The following is a 23,455-nucleotide window of genomic DNA, read 5'->3' on the forward strand; positions in this document are numbered from 1 at the left end:
GCACACCAGAGCTCCTATACAGACCTTCATTTGTCGACCGCCGCTTCTAAGACTCACTCTTTCCGCTACCATGTTGCGCCTTCTGGCCACCCTGTTCCTGGCGCTCTGCACACTCATGGCGTGTGCCGTACGTACCCCTCTCACCCTGCTGCATCGCATGCTAACCAATTCCGTCTTTCTCCTACAGTTCCCCGCTGAGGATGACTCTTTCAAAGCCGACCGGATCGTCGATGTGTCCTGGGAGGTTGCGCCCTTCCCCGGGGCTCCTCCAATTACCCTGAATGGCACCGTTGAGCAAGTCTACGCGAAGCTCGTCCAGATGAACCCGAACTACGACGACGACTTCAAAGATATTGACCCGGATCTGGAACGCGCCGTCGGCTTCGACAAGCGAGCAGATACCCTTATGTGTGAGGGCGAAAAGACGGCAGATACAAAGCATATCAAGGAAGGTATTAAGTACCTTCGAAAGGTCAAGGGCTCACCTCACCTTGGCCCCTGGGATTGTGGTAGAGTGAGCTGCTCCTATTATTCGGGAATCGTTTGGTGCAATGATGTGAGTAGACATCCTCTCTGGGACAATAGCATCCATTCTAATATATAACTGCAGAGCCCCAACTCAAAGACCCTCCCTTCGTTCACTAATATTGCCGAAGGCGCACAGGTGATTATTGACGGGTGCGATAAGAAGGGCCAAGTCGTGGGATACCTTGACCACAGTGACCACTGGAGAGTGGTTCTTGTAGATGCAGACTGCTAGACAAAGTCGCATCCTACTCCAGTCTAATCTTGTGATTCTGTTGCGTCTGTCGGTGATGCCTTTGCAGCAGCCGAATGGATCTCGAATTATTATGAGTGGCGTATCTACCAAACATTGTTTATTGCCCTGCTGTGACAAGATGGTGAAGTTGTAAATTCAGCTGGTCTAGCTATTCCTTGATCCATTAACCCAGATTCCATTCAACCAGCAACGCTCACTTCAAGGCTGGGGTGTCCCCAAACTCATAGTTATCCGGCATGCTATCCAATGCGTCAGTCTCAGTAGCGGGCTTTTACGAGGTAACTTACTACTCGGTGGGATACCTATTACCCACGAGCTTTGTAGCGTTGACGGCATCGGTAATGAGTTTGTTCGCTTCGTCCGTAAGTTTAATATCGGCACTTGCAGTGTTCTCTTCCAGATACTTGATAGACCGTGTTCCAGGAATTGCAATAACAGAAGGCTCACGAGCCAACAGCCAGGCCAGCGTGGTCTGGGTGGGGGTAGTGCCGTTTCGCTCGGCGACTGCCTTGATGACCTCCAGCAACTTCTGGATTGCAGGAAAGTTCTCCTCGGAATAACGGGGAAGAATGTTAAGGAATATGTCTTTGGTAAGGGCATCCCGGGTTGCATATCTGCCTGTCAACAGCCCACGGCCAACGGGGCTGTAGGCGACGACGGCGACCCCGAGTTCACGACATGTCTCGAGGAGGCCAATCCGCGGGTCCTCGATATCAAGGGCGAACGGGCTGTACTCGATCTGCACCGCAGAAATAGGGTGAACGGCATGAGCTCGGCGAAGAGTGTCGGCCGATACCTCGCTGAGGCCTAGATACCGGATCTTGCCTTCTCTAGACAGTGTTAGTTTAGTCGTGGGACAATGCAGAAAACCTACTTCTTGAACTGGACCATTGCCTCAACAGTCTTCTCAATCGGGGTCTTTCCGTCAACTCGGTGAGCGTAGTACAGGTCAATAGAGTCGGCCTGTAAACGCTTCAGGCTCTTCTCCAGCGCCGTCCTGGCATACTCGGGGCTGGTGTCAATGATCTGGCGAAAGCCATCATACACCTGGATCGCAAACTTCGACGCCAGGAAGATGTCCTTTGCTTTGTCGGGGTTCTTGGCTCTCCAGGTCCCAATAATCTCTTCGCTGTCTCCGTAGATATCAGCAGTGTCCCAAAACCACTGTCCAATGGCATGGGCACGGTCCAGTAGAGCCAGACGGTCCTCGTCACTGGGAACTGCGCCGTAAGCGCCGCCGATACTCATCAAACCAAATCCGACGGAAGAGACCTCGGGTCCATTCCGGCCAAGTGCTCTAGTGGGGACAGACATTTTGATTTATGAGAGATGGATAATTCTGTTGATAGTGCTGGACTAGACTTCCGAGACGTTGCCCATATTTATATCTTCAGAGCTGACCGATTGTTCGGGATTTGCGGACATAGCCACCTTGTTATATCCGCATGGATTACTTCAGAACCTTCGTGAATGCTATTCTAACACAGCTGAGAGGTTGAGTTTCCCATGTTTGGGACAAGATCGATGAGCCTTGATGTGATCGTCGTCATGATGCCCAGGAGGGTTAGGCAAGCTGCTTGTTCCTGGCGAATCAGAATACAGTTAACACGACTGGGCCAATCCACATTCAGTTTGTCAGTGCCCACCCATAGCTCCACCAATCAAAGTGGTGTGGGGAGCATTGTGGCACGTGACGTCAGCCGTCTTGCACAAAGAAACACCACAACCATTTCTCGTCAAGTCAATATAGGAGACCGCAGGTGGCTTCTCCATCAGACTCTTCGTCCTCCAGCAGGGACCGGGGACCATGACACGTCATCGTAAGCACACAAAACACGTCCGGTCCGGCTGCCGGACGTGCAAGATCCGCCGCGTCAAGTGTGACGAGCAACAGCCGGCGTGTCGCAGGTGCCTCAGCTCAGGACGAGTCTGCGATGGCTATGGCATCTGGAGCGAGACCAAACGGGTTCCCGCTCTGGAAATCCAGCAGAATCAGGGCGCACTGGTTAACCACCCCGATGCACTGCCCGACCTTGGCCATGAGGAAAAGCGTCAACTAGATCGTTTCCGGAACACATTGAGCGACAAGTTGGCGCAACCTTTCGGATCCCATTTCTGGAAATCGCTCGTTCTTCAACTGTCGCAGTCAGAGCCTGCTGTCTTACACGCATCGCTTGCCCTCACCTCGGCCTACGAGCGGTTCGTCCAAGACCAAGGGCAGCCAGACTTCTCCAGCGTCAGTGCAAGCGGACTGTTCTCACTCCGACAATACAACCATGCCATTAGAGCTTTGGTTTGCAATAATTTGCTGGACACTGCTTTGTCGCTTCGCATAGCCATCGTCTCTTGCGTCTTGTTTGTTTGCTTGGAGATTCTGCGAGGCGACGTGAATGCCATGCACGCCCATTTTGCCGCTGGGATTAAGCTGCTACGCCAGCTGCAGCATCTAGAGCAGCGCTTGCCAACGTCCAAAAGCGTCATCATGGTGAAGGATGACCCCGATGCTTTTGACGACCATCTCGTGGAGATATTCGCGCGGCTAAACATGCAGTTCCTGATGCTCGGCCACGGACCGCAGGTAAAAGAGACATTCTCTCCTGCATTTCAGTACGGAATTCATCTCCATATACCTCGGTGTTTCTACAGTGTCCATCAAGCTCGGCAGTCAGCTAACCCTATACTACTCTCCACTATTCACTTTGTAATGGAAACGGAACAATTGTCTTTCGCGAGTAACGTGCACCCGATATCACCTAGCGCAGAGATGCTTGAAAAGCGCAGAGCCCTTCAAGGAGACGTTGCAGAGTGGATTACCGGCTACGAGAGCTCAATTAACTCACATCTTGCATCGATTTCATGGAATGAAAGCCTTGGTCTCATAACGCTCCGAGTCTACGCTGAAATGTCCACGATTCTCCTGGATACTTGCTTCTCAACTAAGGAGACTGCGTACGATCCTCATCTCTCAAGTTTCAAGTGGATTATCGAACGTTACCGTGAGTTCCACAAGGCACTTCAGACTCAACACTGCACAGCACCACCGTACTTCACCATAGATCTGTCCTTGTTTCCACCGCTGTATTTCACAGCCCTGAAATGCCGTGATTGGAGAACGCGACATGAGGCGCTTGCAATCCTTGGGCAATACCACCATATGGAGGGCCCATGGACGGGAGCCATGCTTGCCATCGTTGCAGGACACGCGGTCAGGCTCGAAGAGAAGCATTTTGAAGGAGCATTACAATCATCCGCAGCGACATCAAATCCAGCGGCACCAACATCACCGTCTACCGGACCTAGCTTGGTCCTTCCTGAGTTCGCTCGCATCCACTGCGTCGACTGCAAACTCCCAGCCCGCCGTGCACAAGAGTCATGCATTGCTTCTCTCACGCTGAAGCGGTTCCGGCATGAGTTGGGTAAGACTGGAGGCTGGGAAGTCAACAAGTGCAGTATTGATCTTACCAGTCGACCCCAGACTGCACTGTTTGTAGTGTGATCCGTGCATAGCCAGCAGCAGGAGGGGCTCTTCGCTATACAATATGCCCGGTCGAAAATCCCGACTCGCAACCCTCCGACCGAAATATTGCCGACGACTCAGCCCCTCCGAGATTCAGACCTTGTCCTTGATGACGTCCCTGATCTTTAGCTGTCAGTTATATAACATTTTTTGGGCATCCGAATTGACAAGTCGTCACAGTCAACTTTCAAGATGAACCCACCCAACACGAAGCCCTACCAACTCCCCGCCGACGCGACCTGGTTCGGTAAGCATCCACATTATTTTGACCAAAGGTGTACTAATTAACTTTTATTACAGTGACCGGGTGCTCGACCGGCATCGGTCGTGCGATCGCAAGTCATGTCGCCTCGCAGCCTGGCCACCGTCTAATCGCGACTGCTCGGGACCCCTCCAGCCTCTCATACCTTGACGACAACAACCCATCGATCCTCAAACTCGCCCTCGATGTTACCAAGCCAGACTCTGTCGATGCAGCATTCAAGGCGGCCGCGGCTCACTTCGGGGAGAGCTACTACATCGACGTCGTGGTGAACAACGCCGGATATTCACTGTCCGGTGACACCGAGTCGGTTAAAGAGGAGGAAATGCACGACGAGTTCGAAACGAACTTCTTCGGCACTGTCCGCATTACTCTCAAGGCAATTGAGGTGATGCGCCAGTCCAAGGACCACCGGGGTGGCCTGATTTTCAACATGTCCTCGCTGGCTGGTGTCTGTGCATTCCCCGGCCACGCCTTCTACCACGCCAGCAAGTTCGCCGTCGAGGGATGGAGCGAGTCTGTCGCGCGCGAAGTGCACCCTGACTGGAACAGTACGTTCGCGTTGTCTATTTGAAACTGCAAAGTGCATCCACTGACATACCCAGTCAACTTCTGCATCGTCGAGCCCAGCGCCGTCAAGACCAACTTTGAAACCACCAGCAAGAAGCGCACACAGCCCCACGAGGCGTACGCTGCCCCCGACATGCCCGCTCGTCAGCTCGAGACCTTCGTTAAGAAGGGACTTGAGTCCGGAGTAGGCTTTGAACCCAGTGCCGTTGCCAACGTGCTGTACACCGTGGCCAGCCGCAACGACAAAGTGCCTCTGCGTCTGCCTCTCAGTGCCACTGCCGTCAAGCTTATCACCATGAAGCTGCAGGGTCAACTCGCGGACTTGGACACCGTCAGTGAACTGAGTGCCATTGATGCCAACCAGGCGCAGTTCAAGGTCTGAGCGCATCGTCTTGGTCCAGGACCGCTGGTAGTTCTAGTTACAAATTAGCAATGGAATAATGACTCTTCCAAATGACCGTACATGGTTTATACTTGAATTTCTAGCGGACACTGGTGCGCTACTCTAATAACCAGTTGGTTTTGTAGTACAATATCATGCCTATGATTCATTACGGAAGTACAGAGACTATCACACCCTTTGTCTATAATATTATCATTGGATTTACCTAGTCTACCATAGTCGCTTCCACCGCACCTTCATGTCCCTGTCAGGAGGGATGCCCACGGCCCCGATATAAGACTGATCGTTCTGCGCCGGCCGATCCGACTTGGATCCATCTGGATGTGTCCATTCTACGAGCTCGATTTCAAACCGGGTCACAAGAGCAGCAACTGTCATCAAGATCTCCTGCTTTGCGAAGACGCGACCGGGGCAAATAGAGGGACCTCCTCCTAGGAATCAGTTAGACAGCATTCAGGCAGAGCTATTCAAAACATACCAAATGGAAAGAAAGATGCCGTGCGACCGGCCATTGTAAACTCGGGCTTGCCACTGTCATGTTTAATATGTCTTCCTGCCCAGAACTCCGACGCAGGGTGCGCATCAGAGCTCCAGACTGCCTCGTTATATTGCCCGATCTGACTGGGTGCTTGGATGAGCGACCCAGGGGTGAGAACATGTCCATCCAGGGTTATCGGTTGCGTAACCTGGCGGGTGACGTTGATCGATACATGCAGGCGCAGTGTCTCTATATAGACAGACTGCAGAAGAGGCATCGAGAGGAGCTTCTGGGGGTTGAAGACGCGCTCCCCAGTCGAAGCGTCGACAGTGCTCGCAGCCAGACATTCCTCTCGCACTGCTCTATACAAATCAGGGTCTGCGATGATTTCCATCATGGCCCAGGTCGACATGGGCACCGAGTTCGCATTCGTCCCAAAGATAAACGTCGCAACCATGCCGGCCGTTGTCTCGGGGGAGAGATTCGTCTTCGCCCAGAATATGAGCTCGCGTGCCATTCTCGACCCATAGTGAGGCTCCCACTCGGCGTCGATATCGGGCCCATTCCAGTCGAACTCTCTCTCAGCTGAATCAAGATAGCGGCGACACATTCCGTGGAACTGCTCGCGGATCTCCCAGGGCTTGGGATTCACCCATCGAGGCAACCCCCACATAAGCCGCGGTGCAAGACGGGCGAATTCCCACATGGCTGGCCAGAAACCGGGATTGAGCTCCACGATACGAGAGCCCATCAAGGCGACGAGTGCAGCTTCGGCCATGTCGCTCTCGAAGAACTGGCCCAGGCGGAGCTCCGTCCACTCCCCCAGGGGCTGCTTGGCCAGACGCTCGGAGAACAGATCGAAGTACTTGTCGCTGAGGGCATTGGCATGGTCCGTCCGCTGAAGGTATTCCGAGTAGACGTGATGCTGGCCATGCCATAGTCGCGTCTGGCCTGGCTTGACATCGTGGCCTGGCACAGGGTTCTTGCTGCGGCCGGATTTGTCCTGCTCGAACCTGGCCACTTCGTCCTTCTTTGCGCCCCAGACATTCGCCATTACCTCAAGGAAGAAGACATCAGGGCTGATACTGTGTGACGGTCGGTTGATTGCATGGATGTTCTTCTCGCCAGACACCATGTATATTTTCTTCGGTCCAAGTCGGAACCTGACGATGTTGCTGTTCTGCTGCGCCGAACTATACAGTGTCAGAAAAACGTTGATTAAGCAATTGGTAGGCTTACGCGACGCGCTGTAGGAAGCCATGCATGTCTGTCATGTACTGGTAAGTGTTCGAGAGCATGCTGCCCCCGAGCGACGGTGGCTCCTTCGAGGCGCTTCCCATCAATCGGGGGACGATGACGGCGAGGGCAACGCATACGGCGATGCCCCAGACCAGTGGTGAGATCTCACTAGCCATTATTTCTCAGTCGCATTCCAGACTCCCTTCAATCAGAGCTATTTCCCTATTCCCACCTTATGTATCCGAAATGCTGGTCCAGCTCCTGCGCCGATCGTTCGGAGTAATCTGCATAAAGGCCGGTCCAGTCGGTACAGATATTAGTTATTCCTCCGACTATCGTAAGCAATAGTTCTGGTTGGAGTAGACACAAATAAAAGTACCGCAGTATTAAATTCTTAAATAGAGCAGTGGCATGACTGGTCGAATGCCGGTTGTCTATTCAGCCCATTGCATATCCCAGACACGATGGCACCACGCACACAAACCGCAATTGTCCAGACGGAGATATCGTCTTCTAAAAATATCCCTCTCACGGTCAATCGTTCTGCGCCAATTCCTGAAGTCAAATCAGAGCACCATGTGCTTGTCCGAGTGCTTGCGGTGGCACTGAACCCGAACGACCACAAGATGGTCACCCATTTCAACACGCCCAACAGTATAGCCGGATGCGATTTCTGCGGTATCATCGCCAGTCCTGCATCATCTTCCTCAGCTGCAGCGCGCCTCCCCAGGGGTACCAGAGTCTGCGGTGCACTGTTTCCGTATAGCCCAGCGGACCCCGACAACGGATCCTTCGCGCAATTCTGCGTGGTGGACTCGCGTCTGCTGGTCAAAGTCCCTGATACATGGAGTGATCTCGAAGCTGCGTCACTCGGAGTTGGATGGTCTACCATCTCGCTCGCATTGTCCGACCCTAATGCGCTGAACCTGGAGGGACTTCCTACCAAGCCTTCTCACCAGGCGAAGGAGCCAGTACTGGTTTACGGCGGTGGAACTGCGTCTGGCACGCTGGCCTGTCAATTGTTAAACTTGTACGTTAGGTTCTCCCAGGTATGAGGCGACATTCGCTAATACACTATCTGACAGGATGGGCTATACACCGATCGCCATTGCATCCAGCAAGTCCGCCGAACTCGCAGTCAAATACGGAGCGAGCGCGACAGCCTCATACGCATCCAAGGACTGCGTCGACACCGTAAAATCGCTGGCCGGTAAGCCCATTCGTCGCGTTCTGGACTGCATCACGGACGCCGAATCCGCAGCGATCTGCTACAACGCAATGGCTCGCACGGGTGGCACCTATGCCTGTCTCGAGGAATGTCCTGAGGCCTGGCGCACTCGCAAGATCGTCAAGGTAAAGGAGGTAATGGGATTCCAGGTACTCGGAGTGGATATTAACCTGGGCGAGTCTACATACACAAGGGCGGGCGATGAGAAGCTCATGGCAATAGGGATACAGTGGGCGGGCGAGATAGAGGCGCTGATGGAGTCTGGCCAGCTCAAGGCACACCCACTACGAGAGCTTCCAGGCAGCTGGGAAGCCATCGTCGAGGGTCTGGAATTGTTACGCAAGGGCGAAGTGCGCGGACAGAAGCTTGTTGTGGGGATTCCACAGGACTAGATACTGGAAATAGTCTACTCTATGCATGGTCTATGCTCTTAAACTGGCCCCAGAAGTCCTTCTTCCACTCATTCACCAGCTTGGTCACCGTGGGATTCCCAAACGGCGCCTGCTGAGTAGCAAAGAAGCCAGCAACGCGTAGGTTCCTGTTCGCCCACCAGACGATGTTCGAGGCTCCTCCCCATCCCAGCATCCCCTTGGGCTGCCCTATCTCGGCCACCTCGCCAACGGACAGTATCCCACCCAGCCCATGGTTGATAGCATCCTCTGTGATCGGGCCTGAAACAGTGTCCCACGCAGGACGCAGTCCCAGCATCATCTGAATGCTAGGGGACTTGGGCACCAGCTGGGGCGTAAACATCTCCGCGATAGTCGTCGGCTTCAGCAGCTTAGGCGAGTCCGAAACAAGGTCCGCCAGAACTGCCACGTAGTCCTTGGCCGTACAGGACAGACCACTGCCTCCATCTTGGTCTTCAGGGTTGTCAAACGCCCATCGATCGTGTGGCTGCAGTGTTCCGTCTGGCGTTCGCAGTGCACCTCCCATTGCCCGTGCATTATACTCAGGGTGACCAGCAATGTTGAAGCGGGGGAATGGAGGGGAGAGGTCTAGCTTCTGCCATATATTTTCTACAAAATACTGCTCCAGAGATATTCCACCGTGCAGTCTGCTCACAACAACGCCAGCCCAGTCCAAGCTGCATCCGTACAGCCAGCCCGTCCCGGGCTCAAAGACAAGCGGCATTTCGTACCGATCAGTGACACGCAGGGATGGCTTCTCTCCAGCACGGTCGCGGGCTTCTGCCCGGAGTCGCAGGAGCCTATGTGTAAACCGATATCCCAATCCGGACGTATGCGTCAGAAGGTGTCTTGCCGTGACTGGGACTTTGCTGGGCTCAAAGACAAACTCCGAGCCAGAGACGTCGGTCAGGATCTGCTTCTCGGCGAACTCGGGCAAGACCTTGGTGAGCGGTTCATCCAGTCCGATCAGGCCCTTGTCGATACATTGTAGCAATGCGATGCTGGTGATGAGCTTCGTGGCGCTGGCGACCTTGAGCACGACGTCTTCGCGGAGGGGGAGAGCATTCGGGAGGACGGAGTCGTAGCCTGCTACTTTGCTGTATATTTCATTCCCTGGATTGTTAGTATGGGTCTCTAGTAGTGGAAAATATGAATACCTTTTCCGTCGACGCATTTGCAGATAACGCCGTGGACTTGGGGGTTTTCCTTGCTGGTGTAGTTGGCGAGCAGAGCGTCGAAGTCAGACATTCTTGCAGACAATGAACAACAGCAAGGAAATTAAGGAGTTCCAGTAATTTCAAATGCTTATCGCAGGAATTAGCTAGCGAGTAAGAGCAATGAGGCCCAATCAGGGAGCATTCGGTGGATTTCGGGCGTTTCGGGAATAACTGTCTATCAATATAAGCACGTTGCTATACTAACCATCATAATTGAGCTAATGTGAATAGCAGTCAAGCTCATCATCCTACACAATGTCTTTGGATCGATATGCTGCAGTTCATGCTGCCACTCCCCAGGGCAGAGGCGATGCTCGACCCACCGCCGACCAGGTGCTGCACGACCAGGAGCCCCTTGAACCCTACTGGCGCGAAAAGGTGATTTTGATCACTGGAGGAACAGCTGGTCTTGGTGCAGAGTCAGCGCGAGTCCTACACAAAACAGGGGCCAAAATCTTCATCATGGGACGAGACGCCGCAAAGGGCCGGAAGGTTGCCAACGAGATATCTGCAAGCAACCCAGACTATCCACCAATCGAGGTTATCCAAATGGACCAGAGCAGCTTACAGAGCGTTCAGGATGGTGCAAACGAGTTTTTGAAGAGAAGCGGTGGGAAGCTGAACGTCCTCATGGCAAATGCCGGCATAGTGGCGTCGCCGATTAAGCAGACGCAGGATGGCTTCGAGGCTGTCTTTGCCATCAACTATCTGTCGCCATTTCTTCTCGTGCGACTACTTACCCCAGCGCTCATTGCCTCTACGACACCGGAGTTTAACTCAAGACTAGTCGTTGTTTCCAGCGCCGGTCATCGCGCAGGCAACGTCGACCCGGAGAAATACAACTATGTCGGCGAGGGCTACGACACATCCAAGGCATACGCCCGGAGCAAGACAGCCAGTATCCTCATGGCCAACGAGTTCGAGCGGAGATATGGAAAGCAAGGAGTGCATGCTCTGAGCCTCAACCCGGGAATCATCATGGACACTGAGATCTCGCGCGGTCTCCCAGGGACCTCCGAGTCCCGACGACCAATGTACTACAAGATGGAGCCTTTACTGGCGTCGTATGAGAAGGATGTCGAGCAAGGAGCAGCGACTCAGGTGTGGGCGGCCATATCAAAAGAGCTGGAAGGGAAAGGAGGGCTGTATCTAGACGATATTCAGGTTGCTGGTGAGGCTACGTTCGACGGTCAACTATGCAGGCCAGGCTGGAAACCCTACGTCTGGGACGAGAAGATGGCAGCTCGAGTTTGGGGAGATAGCTTGGCTATGCTTGGAGTAGCAGGCTTTCCATGCTAATTGTCAATATAAGTATTCTATGCTGCTCTGGCAATCATATTGGCGTTATAGTAGAACGGAGGATCACTGTCGAGTCCTACTGCATGTAGTCCATCGAATCCTGCCTGTTTTAGACGCCGGTCCCATTCTTCAGGAGGTATACACGGTCCTCCTGTGCGTCCGTCTGCGTCGCCTAGCCACCATCCTGGCAGCAGTCCCTGGGCTGGTCAGTGATTATTCAATGGGTAGAGGTTCGTATACTTACCACCATGAAGTCAACATACTTGCCGGCTGTGCTGGTGTTAGCCTGGATAAAAAAGATATAAAGGGTTCTTACGAGGCGAAAGCTCTTGATTGAAGAGGAAGCCGTTGGGCTTGAGTAGCTTTCGAACGTTCTTCAGTGTGTCGACGAGGCATGGCGTTGCGTGCAGCACCTAAGACGAATCAGTAAGATTCCAGCAGCAGCAGGATCTACTTACATTCGATGCAATGACGAGATCGTATGTTTCCGTTTCAAATCCCTGCTCACTGGGATCACGCGAAATATCCAAGGCACAGTACTCGACGTCCTCGTACGCCTCGAATCGGGCTTTGGCGGCGTCGAAGAACAGAGGCGAGATATCGGTGAAAACGTAGTTGCTATACAACTTCTGTCCATCGTCTGATTTCAGTCCGTCTAGAACACGAGCCGTAGTTCCTCCAGTGCCAGCTCCTATCTCCATGACACGCAGTCCAGGGTTACTGCGGCCCATAAGGCTGAACAGAGGACGCACTTCAGACAGTCCATTCGCCCAGTCGTAGAACCTCTCGAGGAGTCCGTCTTTCAATAGCACCTTGACCAGCTTCACGCGTCCCTCGACAATATCGACAGCATTGTCATACACTCTCCATGGCCCTTCAATCACAGGCCACATGTACGTGTTTTTAACCAGTTCCCGCAACCCGTTCATGGCAGCCAGACGGTCCTCGCTTTTCATGTCCACCAGCTCGCGCGAGTCTGCCACTTGGGGATAGTCTGGCTGCTTGAATCTCTCATACTCCTGTGTTATCCAGGAGCGGTATCGTTCGAAATGTGGCTTTGTGCAAGTCGCAGCACGCAGTTTGTCTTGCATCTGGATGGCGCACATCACCCACATCCGAGCAATCATTTCCTGCTCTCCTTGAGACTCGCGAGTAGGCCTCATCGCCTCGCTGACGGGGACTGGTCCTAGGTCTGGGGACCATTGCAGGTCGACTGTCGCCCATTCTGGCCTGCTCGGAAAGGACATGGTAGGCGTCTATGGTAAGGAACTGAGTCAAATGCTATCACCAACACTGATATGTTTTTTTTTTTTTTTTCTGGCTTCCAGTTACTTTTAGACAGCCGTAGTACAGGGGCGGGTCTGCCTTGGGATGTATCTGCCGATTGCTTGCATCCATGAATCACAGTATCAAACTAAATCCCGACGCATATACGGACATTTGACTGATCGGATGATTATATTAATTTCCTCCGATATTCAGCTCATCGGGCGTTTCTTTAGTGTCTGCCAGAAGCCAAACGTCCATGTACTGCAGGTATTGAGTAGAGAACTAAATGTATCTTCAATTATAGTAAACTGCCAGACGATAGTAAGACAGTATTGAATAGCCTAATCAAATACATCCACCGCATATCTAGTATTCTTCAAACCTTCAAACCAAGTGCTGACCGTCTCCCTCGTTGTATCCTCGCTCTGATTCCTCTTCGCGTCCAACAAGATATCGACCAGCATTCCCTTCGCAGAGTCGCCAACAGCTCTACTGCCGCAGATATAAACACGGGCGCCTTGCTCCCATAAGTCCAGAAATCTAGCTCTATCCTTCCAAAGTCTGTCATGAACATACCGACACCCTTCACTGGCCTCCACCTGCCGGCTATATGCCCTTCGAACAGACACCACTCCCCTGGCCTCCCACTGATCCAACTCCCTCCTGTATAAATCGTCTTTTCCTGGCTCACGGCAGCCAAAGTATAGTATCGCGGGTGCAATAATCCGCCCAGAATCATGCATCGCCGCCCGCTCCTGAATAAACCCTCTGAAAGGAGCAATACCAGTACCAGCCGCAATCATAATAATGGGAGTGTTTTGCGCATCGGCAGGGAGATGAAAGGCTGTATGCGATGGTCGAACAGCGGCATGTACAACATCTCCTGCTTGCAGGGTAGATAGGTAGCTAGTTGTCACTCCAACATGGCGTTTTCCGTCAGCTCCAGAACGTGGTTCATCCAAGACCGAGTATGTCAGCACAACACGACGTGGGCTACAGACAGGAGATGATCCTATGCTGTACTGTCGGACACGCATAGGGGGTAGCATGCGAAGGAAGTCTGATATCGGAAGATCGATGTCGGGGTTACTCTCTAGCAGATCCAGGACCGAGATACGGTTGGCGAGGACCTCAGCGGTGTAATAGCCATCGGCAACAAGAGTGTCCAGCTTGTCTTTGGTAGCTGGCTCATTAGCTGCATCGATCAAACTCAGGATGTTTCGTTTAGTGGCAGGCTGGCCCAGCTCCACATAGGATCCGAATACATCAACTGCAGGGACAGGGCCACTGTTCGGAAGGAAAGTGAGTGCCTTGGCTGAGATCGTAAGGTGTGCATCCCATGGGAGATGGAAATGTCGGAGCACTCGGTGGACTTGTTCAGGGGGGTTGACTGGCAGCACTGCAAGATAGTCCCCTGCCTTGTACGCCATGTCCGAAGGCAGCTCGATCTCAATGTGTCGTTTCCTGACTTCAGCATCGTCTGCAGTTAATGTCGAAGTAGCTACCACACTGCTCTCCCTCACGTCCTGGTGGAGGATTGATTTGCGAGGATTGGTTACTGCGACGCTCAGCGAAGGGCCTTCAGGGGCTGCAGCACCGTATTTCTGCTTCATCGCTGGCCAGAAGACCTCATCTTCCCAGGCTTCAAAGTCTGTCATCTCATTTCCTTGCGCAACGTCGGTCAGACCCAGAGCAGCAACATGAGAGCCTCCATGCTTAGCTATGGAAGAATCCACCAGTCTAGGGATGCGGTGGAATGTGGCGGCCCAGTCGTGGTGTCCACAGCCAAAGACGGCATACGATACACCCTGTAGGGCGTCATTGTCCTCGAGACCCTCGAGCCAGCGCACAAACTGGCCGGCATTGTCCGGTGGCTGTCCTTCATACGAGGCTGTAACAATAACTACCGGCTGGTCCTTTGGGAGCTTCTCGGTGGCATTGTCAACGACGTCTACCACGCTGGCAGAAAAACCATGCGAAAAGGCATCAGCTGCGAGACGCTCAGCCATTGACTGACAGGTTCCACTATTTGAGCCATAGTATATACTCAATGGCTTTCCTTTCGCGCCGTTTGACGCTGTAGTAGGGCCATTCCTGGCTGTTGGGCTCGACTTCACTGCCGTCGTGCCAGCCAGCCTATGCCCTAACTCTGTTGCTCGCAGCCCATCACGAGGAGTTGCTCTAACCTTGAAGTTTGCCGGCTTCACTGTCAGTGTCTGTTTCAGACTGAGCGTGTAGTTTGGATCGTCAAACTCGAAGTCGAAGTTCTGCAGCAACATCGCGATGACGAGCAACGCTTCCTGCCATGCAAACGGCCGGCCAATGCAGCCACGCGTCCCATTTCCAAACGGCTTCCAGGAATTCGGGAATTCTTTATTGAGGCGGTCGAAGTTGGCGTCCAGCATGCGCTCCGGCTTGAACTCCTTGACGTCGGCCCCGTACACCTTCGGGTCCAGATGCGACGACCCTACCAAGACGATGATCAGCTCGCCTTCTTTGACGACGTATTGGCCTCCTACTACTTCATCCTGCTTGGGTGCAACGTTGAACACAGGGAGCGGCGGTGTGAGACGCAGCGTCTCTCTAAGTACCTGTGAGGATGCGTCAGTAGTCTGAAATTGACCATAATAACAGCAGACATACAGCTGAGATATACGAGAGTTTGGATAGATGCTCGAACCTAATCGGCGTCTTGCCACAGACTTCATCCACCTCCTGCTGTGCCTTGCGATACGCGTCTGGGTGCTTCATCAGATGGTACATGGCGAACGAAAGCATACCCGACGTCGTCTCGTGGCCGGCAATAAGGAACGTAATCAAGTTATCGAGAATACTCTCCTCAGTCATCTTGAGGCCCGTCTTTGGGTCTACTCCATTCAACATGGCAGAGAGCAGGTCCTTGCGTGTGTCCAGATTCTTCTCTATCTTGCGCTCCTGTAGGATCTCGTTCGCTGTCTGTCTCATCACCTCGATATCCCCAAAGAACTTCTTGTCCTTACCACGATAAAAGAACGAGGGAATGGGCAATCGTCTCGCTCTATCACCGCTCTCAGTCAGGAAGTCCCCCATGGCCTCAACAAACGGGTGCACCCCGTCCTTGTAGTAACTGTTGAATCGAAAGTCCATCGAGCACAGTGCGATCGTGTCCAGAGTCAGTCGCGTGAAGTCGTCAGTCACGGTGATGGATTCTCGTCCGTATCGTGCCCATTTCAGGGCCAGCTGGCTTGCAACGTCGTACATTCCGTCAAACATCAGTCGAAGGGATGAGGGTCCGAATGCAGGGACGAGGATTCTGTGCGCGATGGCCCAGGCCGGCTCTGTCTCGCCATCGATGGCCTTTCCAGTTAGATTTATTACTATAATATCTATCTTTGGCTTACCGTGAAGAGTCCATCGTGCATCGCATGTCTCATTTCCTGTACTGCGTTAGAGGCTGCATATAGGCTGATCGTCTTCACTGACCTTGAGGGCAAAAATGGTCTTTGGGAAACGCTTTTCGTCGCAGAACTCGTTTACCATGTCATAGCTGCAAGCGATAATGAAGGTATGGCCTGGAAAGCGCATCCGATAGATCTCGCCTTGTATGAACCATCAGCGACTACTCCCACAGCGAATATCACGGTTGCGTACCATGTTTGTCTGCTAGATCGTACAGCGACTGCAGAGGAAGTTCCATGTCAATATCGAAGAGATTCCCCAAGAGGGGAACCCCCGGGGGCTGTGGGATGTTGCTTAATTTGCCCATCTTGGTGTTTACACTGAATGAGAGGGAGTGTCCATAGATCTATATCAAAGACTCTTCCTGAATGACCGGGAGATAGCAAGACACTGCATGATACCAATTCAGGCGATTTTATTGGCGAGCTTCCACGTTCCTGAACAAGCAGCTGTCAGCGCCAAAATTGCCGATGATCAGGATAAGCATCGGTAATTTTTAGGGGCTGAATGGGCATCAGCAAAGTCCAACTGGGGCTGGGCTGAGGTGCACTGCCCCTGATATCTCTCCTCTTGACGCGTTGAAAATAAATCTACTGCGTCTGTTGCCAAATGCCAATATTGCATCCTGCAGACGTCGCCATGTCACTCAAATCCCTGAGTCTCTTTCTCCCCCTGGTCTCCCCTGCCCTTGGACTTGCTCCTCGCCAGTCAACTACGTGCAGGGCGATACCTGGAGACCCTGGATGGCCGTCTACCTCTGCCTGGGATGCTCTCAATAGCACCGTCCATGGCCGTCTCAAAGCTACGGTCCCACTTCCCAGCGTCTGCCATGGCCAACCCTTCGGGACGTATAATGAAGACGCGTGCGCCGCGATCAAGACCGCATGGCTTGATGATACAACATTGTATGCTCCTCCGCTGGCGTGCTGGTTCTTATCTAACTGGACGACAGCTTGAGCAATCCAGCCGAAGTCATGAACGCAGGCACACAGAACTACTCGTGTGTCCCGTTTACCTCTCCCTCGCAACCCTGTGAACTGGGAAACTATGCCAGCTACTCGATCAATGTCACGGGGGCAGACGATGCTATTGCGGGAGTCAAATTTGCACGCCAGAATAATATCCGTCTGGTGATTAAGAACACTGGTCACGAGTATGTCGTCCGTTAATGCGTGGTATTACCCAGCTAACGCCATCAGCTTCTCTGGAAAGTCTACCGGTACCGGAGCACTTTCGCTGTGGACACACTACTTGAACACGACAGAGATCATCCCCTCGTACGAAAGCACCGACTACACTGGGCCTGCTGCAAAACTAGGAGCCGGCGTCATTTCAGGTCGCACTTACCAAGCTGTCGCCGAGGAGGGTTATCGGATCATGGGAGGGACTTGCCCAACCGTGGGCCTGGCTGGAGGATACACATCAGGCGGCGGGCATTCCCTACTCAACGGCGCATATGGAATGGCGGCGGATGCGGTCCTTGAATGGGAGGTCATTACAGCCCAGGGACAGCACCTCATTGCCAGCCAGTCCAATAACACCGACCTGTACTGGGCTCTGAGTGGCGGCGGTGCAGGCACTTTCGCTGTCGTCCTCAGCATGACCACTAAGATCTTCCCTGATGGTCCGATTGGAAGTGGAATTCTACTCTTCAATCTCACCTCTAATAATACTGAGCAGTACTGGGGCGCGGTCGAAGACCTTTGGGCGTTTCTGCCTGACTTTGTCGACGCTGGTCCCAATACCTGGGACTTTGCCCTAACTCCCACTGGCTTCCAGGCATACGCCATCACAGTCCCCAACCAGAACGGCACACAGGTGCAAAGTCTACTACAGCCATGGCTAGATGCTGTAGCCAAGCGCGGCATCAAGTACTCTTACACCCCTACAGACTCGTCAAACTACCTGGAATACTTCTCCAGCCGATTCGGCCCTGGCATTGCCGGTGCAGGACCCGCAACCGTTCAACTTGCCTCACGTCTAATTCCTCGCGCCGCGATGTCCAACGCCACTGAAACCAAGACCATTGTAGACGCACTGCGAACTATCGTCGAGGAGGGTGAGAACCTCCAACTGGGCTGCCACGCCCTCAACGTCGGCAATATCGAGCACCCTGACAACGCCGTCCTGCCCGCCTGGCGCGACGCAATCGCAACCTGCAACGTCGTCAACTACTGGGACTGGAACATCACCGCCGCGGAAATGCAGTCTCGCAAGGACCTGCTGGTGGACTACCTCATCCCGCAACTTGAGGAGGCCACGCCTGGGGCTGGCACTTATCTTAACGAGATCGATGCCCAGTGGAAGGGCGACTGGATCACGGAACTCTATGGGGAGAACTATGACCGTCTGCTCGAGATAAAGAACAGGTATGACCCTGAGCACACGTTCTATGCCAGAACTGCTATTGGCAGCGATTCGTGGTTTTCCGATGAGGATGGCCGTCTGTGCAGGGCGTAGAGTGCGATATCTGTAGAATACTTTACTAGACAAGCTTCATTTCTAAATTTTTGTATTCATCCATTTGATGTACATATTTGTTAATTACACAGTTATTATGTTCATTCCATCAACAAACCCCGTTGTGGTTGTGCAAATTCTTTCATAGAAACAACTCGATTATAATAGCAGTGTCTAAAATACTAAACTAGTAACCTCCTAAATAGATGTCCAATTTGACGAGAATCACTGTTCCTCTAGAGCTGAATTTCAGACAAACGGCTGCGAACTTTCACCTTAACCGTCGGGTCCGAATCCAACATGATACCATGAGATATCGCAGTCGGCATAGAGATATCGCTCAGCTCCCAATCGTGCTTAAGCAACAAATGACAAAGCGCAATCTTAACCTCATTTGCAGCCAAGAATCGCCCAGGACAAGCATGCTGGCCGTGACCGAATGCGATCTGCTCCGGACGCGTCGTGGTGAGCTGCCATACATTTTCCTGTCCAGGCTGCTCGCGCAAACGCACGAATCGATACGGCTCGAATTTCTCTGGGTTCGGGAAGATTTTCGGGTCCCAGGAGGCGTGGCTGGAGACGCCGAGTCGTGTGCCTTGAGGAATTTGGAAGCCGTCTGGGAGGTCGATGTCTTCTGTGGCTGTCCGGACCATGTTTACTTTGGAAGGTCAGATTGCATGTATCCGGTCCATGGGTAACAGGTTAGGACTCACTAGAAAGAACAGGCTTCAATCTCTGGGCCTCCTTGATAACACTGTCCATTAACTTGAGATTGTAAAGCGACGAATGCTTCAGTCCCCCGTTGGCAGTCACAGTGGCGACTTCATCGCGTAGGAGCTGGATAGTTTCAGGGTGTTGCAGAATCTCATACATCGTTGTTGTAAGTAGGTCTGTAGTAGTATGGATGGCCGACAGAGCAAGCGTTAGCTGCATTGCAGCTGGGGAATATTTAATCCCCTTCTCTTCCGCCACTTGCTCCAGCCATTCAATGGAATCATACCTCTCCGCCGTAACGGCCGATGTAGCCTTCTCGGCGCGACGTTTCTCGATAACGGGCGTAATAATTGCTTCCGCCTCTCTAAGCTGGGCTCGAACCTTTTGCGCCTGAGGGAGAAATCGGGCAATGAACGGTCGTATGAACCTAGGATATGTTCGGAGCTGGTGCGAGGCAATGAACGAGTCGACAGTGTATTCCTTGGTGATTTTCAACCACGCAGGGTCCTGAGCGACTTCTTCATCTCCCAGGAAGATGGTTGATGACAAGCGAGCTACGAGGTCAAGGAGTTCATCTTTCAGTACAACTTCGTGCCATTCTTGAAACAATATGTTAGCTGGCAGCTCATAAGTCCTTCAATATGGGGTCGCTACCGTTGTCTTCGGGGAACAAGTCCTTGCATGCATTCGAACATGTCTCGGAAAGCGGGTTCGTCAGTCGTTCTACGATGATCAGCGTGAGGTTTACAGTTGTCCGAGCAGAAGGCATACTCATAGCACTCATCAGCTTCGTCTTGGTCATGTCGGTCAACAATGTCGTCCCGGTAGACTCCAAGTACGGCTCAAAGCCAGGGACTTCGGCGCAAGTGGTCTAGGCGCCCGTTAGCTAAGCCCAGCGTCTAGAAAATGCATCATACCTCTTTCATGAACTCGGCATGACTGAGCGCATCGATATTCCGGATGTCATTTGCCAAAGACGGGGGCAGGATGAGCATTTCACCCTGATCTGAGATGATACGAAACGGCCTTGCTGCACCAACCTTCGCAAACCCCTGCTTGATAACAGCACGGGCATTTGCTGCGAACGCCTCCCTTGCCTTCTTCCCAGTAAAGTCCCAGAAAGGCTTCTCTGTGACGAGAGGGGCATTGGCGAGTGGATGCTCTCTGACAGAGTATGAGACCAGCACTGCGATGATGCTCGTCACCAGCAGGGCAATCGAGATGTAGGGACGCGTCTCTACATTTTCAAAGACGTCCGCGGTGGAAATATTCTGAACTGCGTGCAGATCCATGCTGTCTCATACAGATGGGAGTTGGTAACAAGGGTCCAGGTGAATCCCTGCGTATGCAGGAGCTACAATCCGTGACAGACACCGACTGTGTTTTTAGTTCAGTGTCAAGCTGAGTGTCTCCAAGGGCTGACAGAGGCGTGGGCCAATGGGCGAACTGGCAAATCCTTGATTATCCAGCCTCGTGGTCGGACCATTGTAGCCCGTCTTTACAAAGCAATATCCGAGACTATGGCTCCTCGGCCGTTGTGTACAGCCTCAGGGCGCAGGGAAGTTCTAGATTTGCTGACGCCGGAGCATGCAGAAGCCTCCGGGAATATTCCCGAAAGATTGCTAAAATTACCGACACGCTGATCGGGTTTTGTGAACTTATCAGATCTACGCCATGCTTACCCAAATGAGCTATGCTGCTGCATACAAACCTTTGTGACCGTGGTTTAACGCACTTGTTACTGCAAGCAAACACCCTCCTACACCTTCATTCAACACCATGTTCGGTCTGTTCAGCAGCGACGCTCCAGAGGCGCCCGCCCAAGTCCCTACGGACACCATCATACCGTTGAATGCTGCCGATGATACAGATGTCTTACGCAGCGTCGTTGTGGTGCTGTCGTATCGCTTTGATGACGTCCTAGACCCGGCAAAACTGAAAAGCTCGTTTGAGAAGCTCCTCGATAGGCCAGGCTGGCGCAAGATCGGGGCGCGGCTAAGACTCAACGTATGTGCAAGACATAAACCCGTATGAGGGAAGACACTCTAACAGTCTGACGAATAGAAGGAGAACGGACGACTTGAGTACCACATCCCAGAGCGCTATGACGAAAAGCGGCCGATAGTAACATTTTCGCACGTCTCCCATGATGTCTCCATTCTCAAGCACCCTCTGGCGTCGAAATTGCCGCGACCGACAGAGCGCCCTGCCGTTGTCGGCGATCCAAACGACTTTGACGAGTTGACATGCAGTCCGGGCGCACCGAAGACATTGAACGACTATCTCACCAGAGATGTCCCTCAGCTATGCCTGCACGTGGTTTCGTTCACAGACTCGACTCTGATATCCATTTCTCTCCCACACACTCTCACAGACGGAACAGGCGGAGCACAGATCTATCGATGCTGGGCCCTTGTACTGCAGGGCCGAGAGAACGAGATCCCTCCTTTCCACGGATATGACAGCGACCCATTGGCAACCTTTGGCGAAAAGTCTAGCGAGCCATACATGTATGCACCAACCCTGTTGACGGGGTGGAAAAAGTGGCTCTTCGTGTTGTACCAAGTCTACGACGGCTGGCGATACCGCAGCTCGTCTCGCATCGTCTGTATTCCTGGAGGTTACATGGCGGCCCAACGGAAGAAGGCGATCGAGGAGATCCGCGCAGAGACGGGCGACGACAAGGCATTCGTCAGCGACAACGACGTCCTGACAGCCTGGTTCACGCGGCTCGAGGTCGGCCATTTCCCACGAAACTCAAACATGACCGTACGCATCATGAACGCATTCGCATTATCTGCGGTGCTGGGTAACGACCATCTGCCCTCAGCCAAAGCTTTTATATCCAATGCCGCGTCGGAAATCTACACATTCCTGACAGTCCGGGACTTCTTCACGAAGCCGCTGAGCTATGCTGCTTATGCGATCCGCCGATCAATGATGGAAGGCGGCACTCGCGAGCAGATCGAGGCGTTGCAAGCCGTGAAGAAGCAGACGCTGGCAAGGGAGGGCCATACGTGGCCGATGTTTGGAGACGCGTCCATGGAGATGATGAGCTACTCAAACTGGACCAAGGGCAAGTATTTCGAGACAGACTTTTCGGCAGCTATCGTGCGAGAAGGGTTTGCGCGCGAGACTCGGGCTGAGAAACCTGGGTTCGCGTCGATGGTGCAGTTCAACGCGTGGTCGACCAAGTTCGATCTGCGCAACCTGATGCCAATCATGGGGAAGGACGCAGCGGGCAATTACTGGCTGCAGGGGCCGCTAAGAGATGTGGTGTGGAAGCGGATAGAGAGGGATTTGAAGGAGGGGAAGCCGGAGTATCAGTAGTTGTATACACATGGGAACGCGCGTGTTGTTTTGGAGGAGTCAGGCAACAAGGCATTAACTAAGGCAGAAATAGAATATTACTAATTTCAATATCACATGATCCTTGGCGTCTTATCCCTCACGTGATCCATCCACAATGTGTCAACACAAGCGAGAATTAAGCTGGTGCTTTAGTGTTGTTGTTGTCGAAGAAGTTGCATTAAATAAACTGGATAAACGATGATTAATGCGGTCTATGTAAGAGTTAGATGTGAATTTTGGTGGATCCGGACATGAAGATCATCAGATACCGTTCGCTCGGTCAAAATATATATCGACACCACTCCAGAATCACCATCCCTTCAACATCAACCTGCCATTTCCCACAACTATCAGAATCCGACTGAAAACAGCAAATATTGCAATGCAGCTCGGTATCTAAATTACTTTCGATATTGAGGCCGGAAATCCAACTTTCGCGACCATCAACTCCCACGGGGAAGCCAGCCTTGGCTCTCTGGAGCAGCCTGGAGCACCCCGAGGCACACTGCTTGTTATTTGCGGCAACCGATGCCGACGGGTCAGATCAGGTTTTGATTCGGACGGTGAAGATGAAGTGGGTCAATATTTATGGGGCGACGAGATCTTGCCTTGCCTAGACTCGAGTGGTGCCGCATAAACAGGATTTGGGCCGTTTACCAGGACCTTGTTTTTGGCTGCTGCGCGCAATGTTGACCCCTCAGCCTATTTCCCCTCCATGTTCGCTTCAGTCGAGAGAACCGGCGTTTTCGCATTGACTCCTACTCATTCGATACCCATGCCGGACCCCATAGCTTTCATCAACCCGAGCTGGACCTGAGC

General features: G+C 52.8%; 13 protein-coding genes across 13 annotated transcripts; 7 read left to right on the forward strand and 6 right to left on the reverse strand.

The window, feature by feature from the left end:
* Nucleotides 1–157: 157 nt before the first annotated feature.
* Nucleotides 158–760, forward strand: ASPVEDRAFT_143667 (uncharacterized protein; the record flags this gene model as incomplete). Its single annotated transcript, XM_040807929.1, has 2 exons — nt 158–556; nt 611–760. The coding sequence occupies 2 exons, from the start codon at nt 158–160 to the stop codon at nt 758–760; spliced, it is 549 nt and encodes a 182-aa protein (XP_040673924.1).
* On the reverse strand, nt 734–2,287 carry ASPVEDRAFT_179352 (uncharacterized protein). The gene is made up of 3 exons (XM_040808831.1): nt 1,656–2,287; nt 1,069–1,611; nt 734–1,020 (listed from the first exon to the last, which is right to left on the reverse strand). Exons 1-3 carry the CDS (start codon nt 2,093–2,095, stop codon nt 975–977), a joined length of 1,029 nt encoding a protein of 342 aa, XP_040673925.1. The 5' UTR covers nt 2,096–2,287; the 3' UTR covers nt 734–974.
* A 301-nt stretch (nt 2,288–2,588) lies between these two features.
* ASPVEDRAFT_66267 (Zn(II)2Cys6 transcription factor) lies at nt 2,589–4,277 on the forward strand (the record flags this gene model as incomplete). The annotated part of the gene is made up of 1 exon (XM_040815870.1): nt 2,589–4,277. The coding sequence occupies one exon, from the start codon at nt 2,589–2,591 to the stop codon at nt 4,275–4,277; it is 1,689 nt and encodes a 562-aa protein (XP_040673926.1).
* Nucleotides 4,278–4,490: 213 nt separating this feature from the next.
* On the forward strand, nt 4,491–5,512 carry ASPVEDRAFT_34339 (SDR family oxidoreductase; the record flags this gene model as incomplete). Its single annotated transcript, XM_040810845.1, has 3 exons — nt 4,491–4,545; nt 4,599–5,111; nt 5,166–5,512. The coding sequence occupies 3 exons, from the start codon at nt 4,491–4,493 to the stop codon at nt 5,510–5,512; spliced, it is 915 nt and encodes a 304-aa protein (XP_040673927.1).
* A 157-nt stretch (nt 5,513–5,669) lies between these two features.
* ASPVEDRAFT_47360 (cytochrome P450) lies at nt 5,670–7,591 on the reverse strand. Its single transcript, XM_040813764.1, has 3 exons — nt 7,251–7,591; nt 6,012–7,204; nt 5,670–5,964 (listed from the first exon to the last, which is right to left on the reverse strand). Exons 1-3 carry the CDS (start codon nt 7,424–7,426, stop codon nt 5,744–5,746), a joined length of 1,590 nt encoding a protein of 529 aa, XP_040673928.1. The 5' UTR covers nt 7,427–7,591; the 3' UTR covers nt 5,670–5,743.
* A 95-nt stretch (nt 7,592–7,686) lies between these two features.
* ASPVEDRAFT_203543 (zinc-binding alcohol dehydrogenase family protein) lies at nt 7,687–9,101 on the forward strand. Its single transcript, XM_040809405.1, has 2 exons — nt 7,687–8,280; nt 8,336–9,101. Exons 1-2 carry the CDS (start codon nt 7,715–7,717, stop codon nt 8,868–8,870), a joined length of 1,101 nt encoding a protein of 366 aa, XP_040673929.1. The 5' UTR covers nt 7,687–7,714; the 3' UTR covers nt 8,871–9,101.
* ASPVEDRAFT_76904 (serine hydrolase domain-containing protein) lies at nt 8,463–10,146 on the reverse strand. Its single transcript, XM_040816370.1, has 2 exons — nt 10,046–10,146; nt 8,463–10,001 (listed from the first exon to the last, which is right to left on the reverse strand). The coding sequence occupies exons 1-2, from the start codon at nt 10,134–10,136 to the stop codon at nt 8,890–8,892; spliced, it is 1,203 nt and encodes a 400-aa protein (XP_040673930.1). The 5' UTR covers nt 10,137–10,146; the 3' UTR covers nt 8,463–8,889.
* Nucleotides 10,147–10,338: 192 nt separating this feature from the next.
* ASPVEDRAFT_47363 (uncharacterized protein) lies at nt 10,339–11,476 on the forward strand. Its single transcript, XM_040813765.1, has one exon. The coding sequence runs from the start codon at nt 10,361–10,363 to the stop codon at nt 11,402–11,404; it is 1,044 nt and encodes a 347-aa protein (XP_040673931.1). The 5' UTR covers nt 10,339–10,360; the 3' UTR covers nt 11,405–11,476.
* A 100-nt stretch (nt 11,477–11,576) lies between these two features.
* Nucleotides 11,577–12,651, reverse strand: ASPVEDRAFT_34344 (class I SAM-dependent methyltransferase; the record flags this gene model as incomplete). Its single annotated transcript, XM_040810846.1, has 4 exons — nt 11,577–11,606; nt 11,649–11,674; nt 11,721–11,817; nt 11,863–12,651. The coding sequence occupies 4 exons, from the start codon at nt 12,649–12,651 to the stop codon at nt 11,577–11,579; spliced, it is 942 nt and encodes a 313-aa protein (XP_040673932.1).
* Nucleotides 12,652–13,012: 361 nt separating this feature from the next.
* On the reverse strand, nt 13,013–16,418 carry ASPVEDRAFT_203551 (bifunctional cytochrome P450/NADPH--P450 reductase; the record flags this gene model as incomplete). Its single annotated transcript, XM_040809406.1, has 5 exons — nt 13,013–15,264; nt 15,317–16,009; nt 16,054–16,089; nt 16,136–16,251; nt 16,304–16,418. 5 exons carry the CDS (start codon nt 16,416–16,418, stop codon nt 13,015–13,017), a joined length of 3,210 nt encoding a protein of 1,069 aa, XP_040673933.1.
* A 332-nt stretch (nt 16,419–16,750) lies between these two features.
* Nucleotides 16,751–18,571, forward strand: ASPVEDRAFT_34346 (putative FAD-dependent isoamyl alcohol oxidase; the record flags this gene model as incomplete). The annotated part of the gene is made up of 3 exons (XM_040810847.1): nt 16,751–17,016; nt 17,064–17,264; nt 17,311–18,571. 3 exons carry the CDS (start codon nt 16,751–16,753, stop codon nt 18,569–18,571), a joined length of 1,728 nt encoding a protein of 575 aa, XP_040673934.1.
* A 236-nt stretch (nt 18,572–18,807) lies between these two features.
* On the reverse strand, nt 18,808–20,577 carry ASPVEDRAFT_155886 (cytochrome P450; the record flags this gene model as incomplete). The annotated part of the gene is made up of 5 exons (XM_040808487.1): nt 18,808–19,229; nt 19,285–19,884; nt 19,940–20,008; nt 20,057–20,156; nt 20,203–20,577. 5 exons carry the CDS (start codon nt 20,575–20,577, stop codon nt 18,808–18,810), a joined length of 1,566 nt encoding a protein of 521 aa, XP_040673935.1.
* A 487-nt stretch (nt 20,578–21,064) lies between these two features.
* On the forward strand, nt 21,065–22,615 carry ASPVEDRAFT_34348 (uncharacterized protein; the record flags this gene model as incomplete). Its single annotated transcript, XM_040810848.1, has 2 exons — nt 21,065–21,292; nt 21,350–22,615. 2 exons carry the CDS (start codon nt 21,065–21,067, stop codon nt 22,613–22,615), a joined length of 1,494 nt encoding a protein of 497 aa, XP_040673936.1.
* Between the last annotated feature and the right edge of the window lie 840 nt (nt 22,616–23,455).

The sequence above is a fragment of the Aspergillus versicolor genome (assembly GCF_001890125.1).
Source record: "Aspergillus versicolor CBS 583.65 unplaced genomic scaffold ASPVEscaffold_15, whole genome shotgun sequence".
Lineage (NCBI taxonomy): Eukaryota > Fungi > Ascomycota > Eurotiomycetes > Eurotiales > Aspergillaceae > Aspergillus > Aspergillus versicolor.

What these genes read in the sequence shown, in the direction of transcription:
- ASPVEDRAFT_179352 (XM_040808831.1), bottom strand. Translation starts at nt 2,095, where the DNA reads ATGTCTGTCCCCACTAGAGCACTTGGCCGGAATGGACCCGAGGTCTCT. An exon ending in GCAATGGTCCAGTTCAAGAA is followed by an intron (nt 1,612 to 1,655) that starts GTAGGTTTTCTG and finishes AACACTGTCTAG; the next exon opens with AGAAGGCAAGATCCGGTATC. An exon ending in AATAGGTATCCCACCGAGTA is followed by an intron (nt 1,021 to 1,068) that starts GTAAGTTACCTC and finishes CGCATTGGATAG; the next exon opens with CATGCCGGATAACTATGAGT.
- ASPVEDRAFT_47360 (XM_040813764.1), bottom strand. Translation starts at nt 7,426, where the DNA reads ATGGCTAGTGAGATCTCACCACTGGTCTGGGGCATCGCCGTATGCGTT. An exon ending in GGCTTCCTACAGCGCGTCGC is followed by an intron (nt 7,205 to 7,250) that starts GTAAGCCTACCA and finishes GACACTGTATAG; the next exon opens with TTCGGCGCAGCAGAACAGCA. An exon ending in GGCATCTTTCTTTCCATTTG is followed by an intron (nt 5,965 to 6,011) that starts GTATGTTTTGAA and finishes ACTGATTCCTAG; the next exon opens with GAGGAGGTCCCTCTATTTGC.
- ASPVEDRAFT_203543 (XM_040809405.1), top strand. Translation starts at nt 7,715, where the DNA reads ATGGCACCACGCACACAAACCGCAATTGTCCAGACGGAGATATCGTCT. An exon ending in GCCTGTCAATTGTTAAACTT is followed by an intron (nt 8,281 to 8,335) that starts GTACGTTAGGTT and finishes ACTATCTGACAG; the next exon opens with GATGGGCTATACACCGATCG.
- ASPVEDRAFT_76904 (XM_040816370.1), bottom strand. Translation starts at nt 10,136, where the DNA reads ATGTCTGACTTCGACGCTCTGCTCGCCAACTACACCAGCAAGGAAAAC. An exon ending in CAAATGCGTCGACGGAAAAG is followed by an intron (nt 10,002 to 10,045) that starts GTATTCATATTT and finishes CTAACAATCCAG; the next exon opens with GGAATGAAATATACAGCAAA.
- ASPVEDRAFT_47363 (XM_040813765.1), top strand. Translation starts at nt 10,361, where the DNA reads ATGTCTTTGGATCGATATGCTGCAGTTCATGCTGCCACTCCCCAGGGC.